The 12543-nt window shown below is 48.0% G+C and overlaps 1 protein-coding gene across 1 annotated transcript; it reads right to left on the bottom strand.

Annotated features, from left to right (window-relative positions):
• Positions 1-3513: 3513 nt before the first annotated feature.
• On the bottom strand, positions 3514-5715 carry LOC125759295 (uncharacterized). Its single transcript, XM_049417708.1, has 5 exons — positions 5632-5715; positions 5439-5562; positions 5252-5385; positions 4213-4336; positions 3514-3890 (listed from the first exon to the last, which is right to left on the bottom strand). The coding sequence occupies exons 1-5, from the start codon at positions 5713-5715 to the stop codon at positions 3514-3516; spliced, it is 843 nt and encodes a 280-aa protein (XP_049273665.1).
• Positions 5716-12543: the final 6828 nt, after the last annotated feature.

Raw genomic sequence — 12543 nt, 5'->3', positions numbered from 1 at the left:
GATTGCACGCGATATCGGAGGTCGTGGTTAAAGCGTCTCGATACCAGAGAGGTAGACTGGCCGCGCTGGCGTCGCCGAGGCACCCTTGACGCAGTTACGTTCTTTGCCTTTGGCTTCGTGTTAGCGTGCGTCGGCTCATCGGAGGTAGTGCAGCTTCCACGTGCACCAACGGGATTTATCCGCCGCCGACTGCTTCAATTGCGAGAGCACCGACTAACAAAACTGCTGCAATATGTGTTGCAGAAAGCACGCGATTTCGACGGGCGAATGTCGTGCCTTGGTGGAGCGAGAGCAGCGCCTGCGAGACAGAAGCCAGCGGGACTCAGGCGTTTGCGGCTCAGGCTACGCACCTCTACCTCCCGTGCTGCTGAAGCGCAGTGTGTGTTATGTATGCATGAGCACAGGCGTCGGCTACCCATTACTAGAAAGCGCACACCGTGCCGCTTTGAAGAAGTGCATACCGGGTACCAGTGTTGATTATGCGCTTGTTGATATCATCCTTACGCGGAATTCACGATTCGCTGTGTCCAAATATATGTTCACACCGTCAGCTACCACAACGGTTTAATCATGATCATGGGTGTTAGTCGTGGCGATAGAGACATGCTGTCAACATGGGTGCATCCACGTCAAACGGTGCTATAGCTGCCAAACACGAATAGACATTGTACAAGCTCTCATATATCACTACACAATGAGCACTACTTCTGTGAAGACACGTTTCACTTTCGTGTTATACCGATTCCTATGACGGAGGGATCAGCCATGTTTTTTCCTCCGTACGGTCATCCATGGCGAGGCAGACAAGAGCGCTAACAAGGAAAACAGACGCCCACTGTTGCCACAGCAATATATAAAGGCCGCCAGTTGTGCAAACGCTTCTTAAGATACTACTGCGTGAACCTTTTTTTTCAACTAGAGTTGTTAAATTCATGTCAACAAACGCGCCATACCATAAATTTGGACATCTTCTGTCGAGACGCATAATTTTGTTTTCGCTGGTTCTGTTTTGAAAGCGAGCGCCACTCTTTCGGTAGCGCATTCGGAAGGAACCTCTAAAAAGAGATCGTTGGTGCCGTGAGACTGCGAGGGAACGCCTCTTTATAAAAAGTATTTCAACAAAGCAAAAGACCGCTTACGTAAAAGACTTTTGCGCGCCCGTGTGACACGTCTATAATATAGCTCTGCGACGCGCGCCTGCCTCACCTGGCTGTAACACCGCGTTCCCCGCTCACGGGCTCGCCCCGTCGCCCCGAAATAATCGCGGCAGTGCTACCAGCGCGGCACGACGCGCTTTGCGTTTCTCTCTAGTCCGGCCGTAATGTTCAATCCCATTTTAACATGCCGCGGGATGGCGAACAAGTTTTGCGTCCAATATGCGACGCTCTTTTGGCGATCACACCTCGTTCTCTGATTACGCTTTCACCGTTAACTACTACAGCTACCACAAAGGTTTTTTTAACCATTTAGCAGGGACGTTAGTCGTCGGGATGGAGATGTACCACCAGTCATCAAAGTGGGCACATCCACGTTAAACGTTGCTATAGGTGTCAGACATCAATATACATTGTGCAAACTCTCTTATATCAATGTATAGTAAACATTCTGTTACTTCTGTAAGGGCACGCTTTACTTTCGTGTTTTTCCGATTGCTATGACGGAGGACTCAACCATGTTTTTTTGTCATTCTTCTGAGAATCGTGTTACCCGCTACACATCTGTAAGGCATTATGTTCACTTTGTGCTGTGGCTGATGACGATGAAGAATTATGGCTGAGCCCTTTGTAACGGGTTGGAAGCATTCAATGACGGACTCGTTGCGCAATTCACATTGTGTGACGCCTGGTTGTTATTTTACTCTTCTGCCACGCTATATAACATATGTTAATTAATACGATACCTTGCGCGACATGAAGCCTGTATAGAGTGTTTTTGCGAAGGAGTTTACACGCACCAGCGTGGCTCTGTGGTGGAATACTCGACTGCCACGCAGAGGCCGTGGTTTAAAATCCCATCCGATCCTAGGCATTTCTTTCTCATTTCATTTTTTTTCTTATTTCACGCAATAGCAGTTACGGACACAAGCGGCGGCGGACAACTATGGCGCCAAAATCGGCTGTTGTGATCTCATAAGAGCTTTCGCTGTAACAAACTTCAGCGCCAACAATGCCCTCTCTACGTTGGCCAGCATGACAGGCGCCCAAAAGTCCACTTGCGTTAATATAAACATCTCTGTTTGCCACTGTTTTCGTGTTTCGTACAATTTCAATATATCTTTAGTTTGGAATTCCTGCCTGAGGTACGCGCTAATACCTTGAGATATGCATAGTTGCTCACGTTGCATGACCTCAGTTGTTCTGGATTGCCAAGTTTTCTCGTGAAGCGAAAATTGATTTAAAATTTTTCGGTTTCACTCCGGAACGAAATAGTAGATAAAGTTTCGGCTATGTTTTCGTTCCGGTCAAAAATATCGTTTTTTTTTTCGTTTTTCGTTTTTGGCTTTCGTTCCGTTCCGACACACTGCTTTATGATGATGATAGATTTTTTACGACGGAGCACAAGTTATCGACAGCTTAAACTGATTCGCTGTTGTAAGGCACGTGAGCGCACAAGTGTTGCGTCCACATCGTCATCACGCCGTTCGCGTGAGCAGCAACGCAGTAGGGCCGTAAAGAAGGGTGACACGCGTCTACTACGCCGGTCCTGTCTTCCCACACTTGCACGGTCTAGTTGAGGGGAGATGCGCTAGTCGCGTAAACAATTACGTGTGTACGGGCCCAATTTAGCTGCTTCTGATCGCGAGGCTGTGGGTTCCCTCGATGCTGTCGCATTGCGACAACTCGATTCGTAGAATGTTCTGAGCGTCCTTCATAATTTCGTTTTCTAGATATATATTTGCGGTACGCTAGATGATTGACGAGAAGATGCACGTACGAAATCTGCTTTTATTAACGTTTCGGCTGGTGGGCAAGCCTTCGTCAGAATGAATGGAGTACATGTAACAGACACTACTTATGTGTGCGCAGTTTCACACTGAGGCTCTGCGCACCACAATGAGACACACTGCTCATCGCGAACATCAAGTTACAGGCGCATGGTGGGGCAAAACACTCCGAATAACAGTAGCAAAAAAATGCCACAGTTTCGCCTCAAGGGCAAAGCAATGAATGCGATAGCAAGAAATTGGAATGTCACAGGAAGACGGCAAGCAGCTAGAAACTTGCTGCGCGCTGCACAAGCGCAAAGGACGCAGGGAATGAAAACACACAAGGCGAATGCGAACTAACAACCGTCGAAGTCGAAGGTGAACGTCCCAACTCCGGCGAAACACTCGACAGTTTTAGAATTGGGGACCCTGTAGCACGCTCGAGACGGGTGCGGGTGGAAAGAACGTTTTATTGCAGAAAGGCGCAGATTATATAGGCCCAAGAAAGGGGGCGTATATTGCTGCTGTGATAAGCGTGTGCATGGCTTTGCACAGCGTTATCGTTACGTCACATCTCCCGTTTTTGTTTATTGAGCCAGTGTCCGAAGTTTAATAACGTTCTGGCTCAGGTGATCTTGTTGGTTGATGACGCGTTCGATGGCTTCTTCGCAACGGTTGTTGCGTAGCAGACTCGGATGTCCCGGAGACTGGAGGGACAGGTACCGCTGCATCTTGCCCGGAGGCTGGAGGGACAAGTACCGCTGCATATTGCCCGATGGGTGTGTGCGACGGCCTGAGGTGTTCTCTCGTCCGCTGGAACCGTCGTCCATCCTCGCCTTTATGTACGTAGGAGCGCGGACTGTCGCTTCTCTGGATGATTGTGGCAGGGGACCATGTTCCCGAGGGCACGTTGTACACAGTGACCCTGGTGCCCAGTGGTAGCTCAGGTAGAGGATTGGAACCCCTGTTGTAGTAAGTACGTTGCTTGCGACGGGTGTCTCGCAGTCGCTGCTGGACGTCCTTTGGTTTTCACTGTCTTAGGCTGCAGGTGAGTAGCCGGAACCGGTAGAAGGGTCCTGGTCAGCCGTCCCATGAGCCGCTGCGAAGGAGACTTTAAACAGTTGTCACGTGGAGTGTTCCGCCACTCTAACAAGGCGGCACAAAAGTCAACAGAACCAAATTGACACTTCTGTAATAATTTTTTAGCCTCCTGCGCTGCTCGCTCGGCCATGCCGTTCGAGCGAGGATGGTAAGGACTTGATCGAACGTGGTTTGTCCAATCTTACTGATGAAGTCTTGAAACTGTTGACTGCTGAACGGCGGTCCATTGTCCGTGATGAGTCGGCTCGGGAAACCATGCGTAGCAAAGACATCCGTGAAGGCAGAGATCACTTTGCTCGCTGATGAAGACTGCACAGCCCTGATTTCAAAGAAAAAGGAATAGAGTCAACAACGACCAAGTACTCATTTCCGTTATGGTAGCAAAGGTCTGCTCCAATGACTTCCCACGGTAAACTTGGTGTTTCATGGCTATGCAATGGCAGTCTGGCATTTCTAGGTTTACGCCGCTGGCACAACTGACAGCGTCTTGCTGTTTCTTCTATGTCACTATTCATGCCTGGCCAAAAAAACAGAAACGAGCACGTGCTTTCATCTTTTCACCTCCCGCGTGCGCAGCATGCAGACAAGAAAGAATGTCACCACGCATCTTCGGAGGCATAACGAGCCTGTTGCTGCGTAGCACCATGCCATTTTTCGTGTGCAGTTCGTCACGAAAGTTCCACTAGCTGCGCAACTCCGGAGCGACGTCATTTTTGGTATCGGGCCAGCTAGTGCTCGCGTGTTCACGAAGTTGGCGCATGGTTGCGTCTTTTTCTGTTTCTTGCAAAACTTTGTTCAGGCGCTTGTCTGAAACTGGAAGATAAGCCATTGAATTGACATGAAAATGCTCGCTGTATTCACTCAAAATTGTTGGGCTTGGGAATCGAGATAATGCGTCGGCAAGAAAAAGCTCTTTTCCCGGCTTGTATTTCACTGTTAGGTGATACTTCTGCAGGTTGAGGCGCATGCGCTGAAGTCGAAGTGGGCATTCACACAAAGGTTTCTTAAAGATCATCTCAAGTGGTTTGTGATCGGACTCCACCGTGACCTTAGGCTGCCCAAACAGGTAGTCCCGAAACTTTTCACAACCATGCACGATCGCTAGCATTTCTCTTTCTATCTGCGCGTATCTCTGTTGTGGTTTCGAGAGAGAGCGCGATGAGTATGCTAGTGGTGACCGTTCTGCATTATCACTGCACCGATCCCGTTTTGGCTGGCATCTACCGAGAGCGTGATGGGCCTGTTCTTCTGGTAGTATGCGAGAACGGGGGCTTTTGCTAAAGCTTCACGAAGAGCTTCAAAACTAGCCTGGTGTCGGTCCCATGCTGCGTCCTTTTTGAGAAGCTCGCGGAGTGGAGCTGTGGTTTTCAGACATATGTGGGATGAAAACGGGAGACAAAGGTGACCATACCTAGGAACGTTTGCAGTTCCTTCTTGTTGCCTGGGGGTGGAACTTGAAGTATGTCTGCGAGCGGCTCCTGATCCAGGTATAGTCCCTCACATGTCAAAACATGACCGAGGTACTTGATAGACTTCTGCAAAAAATAACATTTTGCGTGGTTTAACTTCAAGTTGTATTTCCGGCATCGGTCAAGCACGTTTACAAGGTTGCGGTCGTGCTCCTCCTTTGACTTGCCCCACACGAGAATATCGTCCATCACAACGGCAGTACCTTCGAGGCCTTCCATTACTCTGTGCATTGCTCGCTGGAAAATTTCTGGCGCCGACGCTATGCCGAACGGCATACGCAGGAATCTGTACCGGCCAAAAGGGGTGCTCATTGTGCAAACTTTAGAGCTATCCTCGTCGAGCTTAATCTGCCAGAAGCCCGAAGCAGCGTCTAGCGTCGAGAAGTACTGTGCTCCCGTTAGAGAAGGTGCAATGTCTTCTAGGGTCGGCATAGGGTAGTGTTCCCTTAGGCAGTGCTTTGTTCAACTCACTCGGGTCGAGACAGATGCGCCACTTTCTCATTTTGTTCACCACGACCATGTAGCTCGCCCATTCTGTTGGCTCAGTCACCTTCTGTATCACCTGCTCGGCTTCCATGCGATCTAGTTCCCTCTTAGCCTTGTCTTTCAGTGCGATTGGAATCGCCGTGCCGGTCTAACGATTCCTTGGGAACCTGGTTTAAGCTTCATATGGTAGACGACGCCTTTCAGGCTGCCTAGTCCGTCGAAAACATCAGCATAATGTTTCGCGGCTTCATAGAGCTCATGCGGCTCCACCGAGGCTAGTCTGAGTAGTAGACCCAGTTGCTCGGCGACTGATCCGCTTAATGTTAGTGGAACATCCTCTTCTACAACAAAAAAGTCTGTTTCATATGAAGCATCAGTTCCGCTAACGCGAAGGCGGACGCGCCCTGTAGCTGCTTTTTGATGACCAAAAAAGGTGTTTAGCATGACGTCACAGCGCTCGTCTTCTTTGGTTATCTGTCGCAGCTTGCTTCGTGCTATCACCGAGCAAATTGCGCCTGTGTCAAGCTTACAAAGCACGGGTGTTCCTTCTACATTTACAGTTGTTGACCAGCGCTCATCGTTCTTGACGCTCCTAGATAGGGCTTCTATCCAAAAGCTTTGCTCTTGGGCGGCTACCACTGCGATGTTGTGCTTGAGTTTGCGAGGCCTTTCGTTTTTGGTACGGCACGCTACTGAAAAGGTGATTTCGCTTGCCACATTTTTTACAGGTGCGTCCTTTAGCTGGGCAATTGCTAGCCTCATGACTCTGGCACACTTTCCACAGCGCCGAAGTTCGGCAACTGCGCAAATTTCCTCATGGATTTTGTTGCCTGCTTGTATTTGCTCGCACTGTTCTTTCCCTTGTTCGCGAGCGCGGCAGATTTCTACCGTCTTGGCAAAGGACGGATTCTCCGAAATCAGCTTTTCTTGAAGCTTTTTATCCTTTAAGCCAAGAATAATTTGCTCCTCGGCATGCGCTCTTCCATTTCAGCAAACTCACAACTCTTCGCCAATATTCGTAGCTCAGTTAGCCACTCATTAAAGCCTTCTCCTTCCTTCTGGTCCCGCGAGCCGAAACGGAATTCGTGGTAGGCTACGTTCAACGACGGCTTGTAAAATGCTTCGAATTTCCGTTTAAGGACTTCTATGTCTGACTTATCCTCCCCTTCATTGAAGACAAAAGTGTTGCAAGTCCTGCGTGCGTCCTCGCCTATGACCATAAGAAAAGTAGCAGCTTGTACCTCTTTTGGCTGTTGACTGAGATAGGTAGCCGTGGCGTAGAGGTCGAATTCTTGCCTCCATGTTCCCCAGCTCTGCCAAACGTCGCCTCTGGTATCCAAGGCCCTTGGGGTGGCAGTAGCGTGGTGACCGGGGCACTCTGCTGGCGGGCAGGCGCTGGTTCCGTGTCTGGCATGCCGGCAGTCCTTTGCAGCTGGAAACGGTCCGGGATGGCCTGTTATCCGCTTGCTTCGCTGCTGCCGATCATGACTATCGCTGCCACCATGTAGCACGCTCGAGACGGGTGCGGGTGGAAAGAAGCTTTTTTGCAGAAAGGCGCAGATTATATAGGCCCGAGAAAGGGGGCGTATATTGCTGCTGTGATAAGCGTGTGCATGGCTTTGCACAGCGTTATCCTTACGTCACACATATATGCCGTGTTTCATATGCAGGATTTTCCTCTGTGGCAGGTGCCACTATAATAGGTCATGCGCCCTGAAAGGACTAGCTAAAGGTAAGCTTTCTAGCGTTTCAATGTGTAGCCAACTGAGAGGGGGGAACCACTCGAATTATGGAAATTTTGCCTGGGTGTTGTGTAAAATTGTGCATAAACACCCTAACGCCCTTTTTCTCGTTTGGGTGTAATGTGCTTTTACCCTACACCTTTTTTTCATTTGGGTGTAATATGCTTTTACCCCAACCACACCATTGGGTGAAAGTTTGAAATTACACCATTGTATAGGTGTAACCTGCTTGGTACCCTATTTTTTGGGGTGTAGGGGTGTGAGTTATAGACACCAAATTACACCCATACGGGTGTAAAGTGGTTTACAGTGTAGGAACCTCAAAAAGGTTGCGCCAGAGATAGCAAACTGGCTTGATACCCCCCCCCCCTATTTCACATGATATATTGAGTTTTGTGCACAATGGCTTGTTATGGTGCCCACTCTTTCTGATCTGTTAACTCCCCATTGATCTCTTCGCTATCATGTTAACTGCCATTAGATGTTATTGCTGACAGCATTATATAAGTCGGCAGCTGACCTCTGTCTATGCATATGATCGCGACTCAGTCCTACGGTTTCACTACTAACTATAACGTCACGTGTCTCTCAGCAAGCTGACAAAGCCCTTATTAGTCCAACACAGAAAAGGGGGTTCCTACAACACTAAATTGCCATTGTCAAGTCGGGGGGAGTTGGCACGCGCTTATTTCGTGTACCGCCTGCTGCTATATCTGCCATTTCAATTTATGTGACAGCAATTATATGGTCAGCAGTAGTCACTCAGTCGGTCGTTCGTTCGGTCGGTCGGTCGGTTCGGTGGTCGGTCGGTCGGTCGGGTCGGTCGGTCGGTCGGTCGGTCAAACAATATTTTGTTTAAAGTCCTAGAGAACTACAAAGTCGTACTTGGGGGCCGCGCCTACGTTGTGGCCGAATGATCAGGGTCTCCGCCTGTCGTGAGCCCCTTGGACAGCCCTTAGTTGGCTGCTGATCACCGCTTTTAGGGCTTCCTCCCAGTCCTCTTGTTTACTAAAATAGGCGTTTCGTAACGCGGAGCATTACCAAAGGACGTTTGCTAACGAGCAGTATCTTCACTGCACTCATACCAGTGTAGGTCGATGTCTGGTGCAAAGCAGCTGAACTTTCTTTTCGACGACGAAAGGTTCCGTTTGTAACATTCTCAATGTGGAAGAAAGAGGTCTTGTGAGCTTTGGGTGTAGGAGCGGGAATTGCCTGCGCCCAATCTGATAGCGTTTCACGATTTCGTGAAAAGAGGGTAATGCGTCAGAGTTATGCTCAAAACCGGACTGTCTAGCGTATTAGAACCATCGCGGAATGGTAGACCTCCCGCTTCATCTTGAACTAGCTATTCGTGTTGGATTGGCATGTTCATTGGCTCCCATGTGCGCCGGGAACCATGCGATAGAGTGAAAAGCATCAGGAAGTATTTGCTTGATTATAGCCGCCGCCTCTTTCGAGATTATACCACATATAGTGGCTCATATGGCTGATCTCGAGTCAGTGTAGACGTAAGGCCGCGAGCGGTTCGCTCATAGATAGCGCCATGGCAGCCTGTACAGCCGCCGCCATCGTGATGTCTTACTGAAGCTGCATTAAGGGTTTTCCCGCGAGGATCAGCTACAGCAGCTACAAATCAATACGTGCGCCCATACTGGGCAACATCTATATACGAAGTTAGTTGCAAGCTCTTGTGGGTAAAGTCAGTCAGAGAGCGGCTTCGTGCCTAGCCATATTATATGGGGGCGTACATTCCTTGCAAAAGGGCTAACTTGAAAGGTCTAAAGGTGTGAGAGAGCATGGCGACATTGGCATCGCTGGTCATGGGGCCAGACCTGCGGATTTTAACATCTTCTGCCTGCCTTTGAAGACGAGAGGCGGACGGCTGTTGTGAGCCCCTAGTGGAGGATGTTGTGAGCTCCTAGTTGGAGGAGCTTCACTGTCCCAGTGCTAGTATCAATTCCAGCATGCATTTGATGCTTTTTCTCATCAGCGGATACATTCTGGCCTCCTCAGAAAGGGTCCGGTTGAGCGCCGATGCGGCGTAGTTTATGTGGCTCGTGAGTCATAAAAAAATCCGTAAACAGGGGGTGGGTGCTCGAGCCGACGTTTCGACAAGTGACTTGTCTTCTTCAAGGCTGGAACTGATTTCCTTAGCTATCGTGTCTACCTGCTTCGTGCCTTCTCCAGCAGAAGGGAGAAGGGGTGGGGAAGGGGGCGAGAGGCCACCGTGACGGCTGGGTGAGTCATAAGGGAGACGAAAAAAGAAAAAAAGAACAAAAAGCGGGGGGCGGAGTCGCGGCAGACGGGAGGGTGTACGTTTCGCTGAATGATTGTCAATGGAAGCACGAGGTATTTTTACAATAGTACTTCGAAATGCCTAAAAGACGGGATCAACTCTCATTCATTTTCGTTGTGTATGTACCATACCGAATAGAATCAAGAGCCCCCTTAGAAACTTATTACCTGCTGGCTGGAGTGTATTGAACTTGTGAATAAGGTATCACTCTGTATATTTTCTGTCTCTTAGGGACGGAAGTTTGACTGAAGTATGTAAAGTTTGAGATATTCGGAGTTGTGACCTGCTACATTAAAATGCTGTGACACTGCTTTGGGTAACATTTTCGCTGTGTCCGCGCGATGCCCGTTTAATCTAACATTAACAGGTTGTCCCGTTTCGCAAGTACCGTTTTTGACAATATGAACATTCGATCATGTAGACAATGTTTGAACTAGTGCAGGTAAAACTAAATTTTACATGATGGACGTAATCACCTCCGGTGCTTTTAACTATAACGTGATGTTGAAGATGCTTACAAGTATTACATCTGGACGAGAACAAGGTGTTATGTGGGCAGTAGAATGAGGGTTTACCCTTGCATGCACTAACATGTCCTTAAAATTCCTATTGCGGCGATACACGACCTTTGGTACTCCGGGAAACGCTTTTCTAAGGCGCTCGTTGCTTGCCAGTATTGGGTAATACTTACGGAGGATATTATTGACTTGCACAACAGATGCATAACAATGCCAAGAGTTAGACCAATATATAAAACTAGTCTCAAGGGAATTCTGAGCACAGCTAAACGGAGTCGAAAGCCGGAGAACTTAACTTACGCAGAACATGAGGTCTTGCAACAACTTTCAAACAGAAAGGGCATTGTCATAAAAACCAGCGGACAAGGGTGATATTATAGTAATATGGCCTATAGAAAAATATAAAAACGAAGCTATCAGACAACTCAGCAACAACCCGCACTATCGAAAATTAGCCTCGGACCCGACTCAAGAATATAGCAATAGCATAAACATACGATCACGGATTTTCTAGCCAGGGAATTAATCACACACTCTGAGCACCGGTTCCTGATGCCTAAAAACAAGCCAGCAGGCGCTTCTACCTTCTTCCGAAGATTCATAAGTGTCCATAGATGAACTGCTCATCGCGGAAATCCCGGGCAGGCCTATAGTATCGAACAATAATACACCTATTGAGTCGCTGTCAAATTTCGAAATCATCATATCTAAACTACCATCTGACTTACCGTCTTTTGTTCAAGACACCTCATTCCTTCGAATAATAGATTCTATTAACGAAACACAAAACTCTCGGATCAGGCCATTCTGGTAACATCAGATATCTGCTCCTTGTATACGAAATACCTCTCGCTGAAGGGATTCAAGCGGTCTCAAAATCACTCATAGAAAGCAAGCAAGCATAATGCTGAAGTTTACCTATCGTTACTGAAACTAGTCCTGACGCTAAATTATTTTAATTTGATCGTCCTTTTACCTGCAAACTTTCGGCACTAGTAAGGGAACCCCTTTTGCGCCAGCACTTTTATGGGGACAGTTAGAATCAGAGCTGTTGGAGTCATGTCCAGCGAAGCCTTCCACCTATCTCCGTTACATAGACGACATATTTTCATATGGGAACATGGCATAAGTACACTAAACGCGTTCATTGACCACTGTAACAAGCTTCACTCTAGTATTAAATTCAGCATGCACCATTCTTCCAGTGAAATTAACTTCCTAGACACGACGGTATCTATTGAAGCAGCAAAATTAAAGACGACGCTTTACAGAGAACGAACAGACAGCCAGCAATGCCTAGATTGCGCTAGTCATCACCCGCGACACTGCAAACAAGGGATATTTGTAGGACAGGCGAGGCGTATAAGAAGGATCTGTAGCGATGACAGTGACTACGTTCACCAATTAAGCCACCTAAAGGAAATAGTTAAAAGAAATTACCCGCATGATGCTCTAAACAAGGTCTTCAACGAAGCATGCAACTAGATAGGAATCATCACTAGCTCAAAGCGCCCCCATAGCACAGCCTAATAGCCGCCAGCATTACAACCAAATACTCAAAGGCGCTACCAAACCTAAATAATATCCTCCGTAGGTATTACCCAATACTGGCAAGCAACGAGCGCCTTAGAAAAGCGTTTCCCGGAGTACCAAAGGTCGTGTATTGCCGCAATAGGAATTTAAAGACATGTTAGTGCATGCAAGGGTAAACCTTCATTCTACTGCCCACATAACACCTTGTTCTCGTCCAAGATGTAAGACTTGTAAGCACCTTCAAGATGAACTTATAGTTAAAAGCACCGGAGGTGATTACGTCCATCATGTAAAATCTAGTTTTACCTGCACTAGTTCAAACGTTATCAACATGATCGAATGTTCATATTGTTAAAAACGGTACATTGGCGAAACGGGACAACCGTTAAAGAAGAAATTAAACGGGCATCGCGCGGACACAGCGAAGAAGTTAACCAAAGCAGTGGCACAGCATTTTATGTAGCAGGTCACA

The sequence above is a fragment of the Rhipicephalus sanguineus genome, chromosome 7 (genome assembly GCF_013339695.2).
Source record: "Rhipicephalus sanguineus isolate Rsan-2018 chromosome 7, BIME_Rsan_1.4, whole genome shotgun sequence".
In the NCBI taxonomy this organism is placed as follows: domain Eukaryota; kingdom Metazoa; phylum Arthropoda; class Arachnida; order Ixodida; family Ixodidae; genus Rhipicephalus; species Rhipicephalus sanguineus.
The sequence above is the reverse complement of the archived record's forward strand: the minus strand, read 5'-3'. Positions and strand labels throughout refer to the sequence as shown.

What these genes read in the sequence shown, in the direction of transcription:
- LOC125759295 (XM_049417708.1), bottom strand. Translation starts at nt 5,715, where the DNA reads ATGGAAGGCCTCGAAGGTACTGCCGTTGTGATGGACGATATTCTCGTG. An exon ending in AGGAGCACGACCGCAACCTT is followed by an intron (nt 5,563 to 5,631) that starts GTAAACGTGCTT and finishes TATTTTTTGCAG; the next exon opens with AAGTCTATCAAGTACCTCGG. An exon ending in GGAACTGCAAACGTTCCTAG is followed by an intron (nt 5,386 to 5,438) that starts GTATGGTCACCT and finishes TGAAAACCACAG; the next exon opens with CTCCACTCCGCGAGCTTCTC.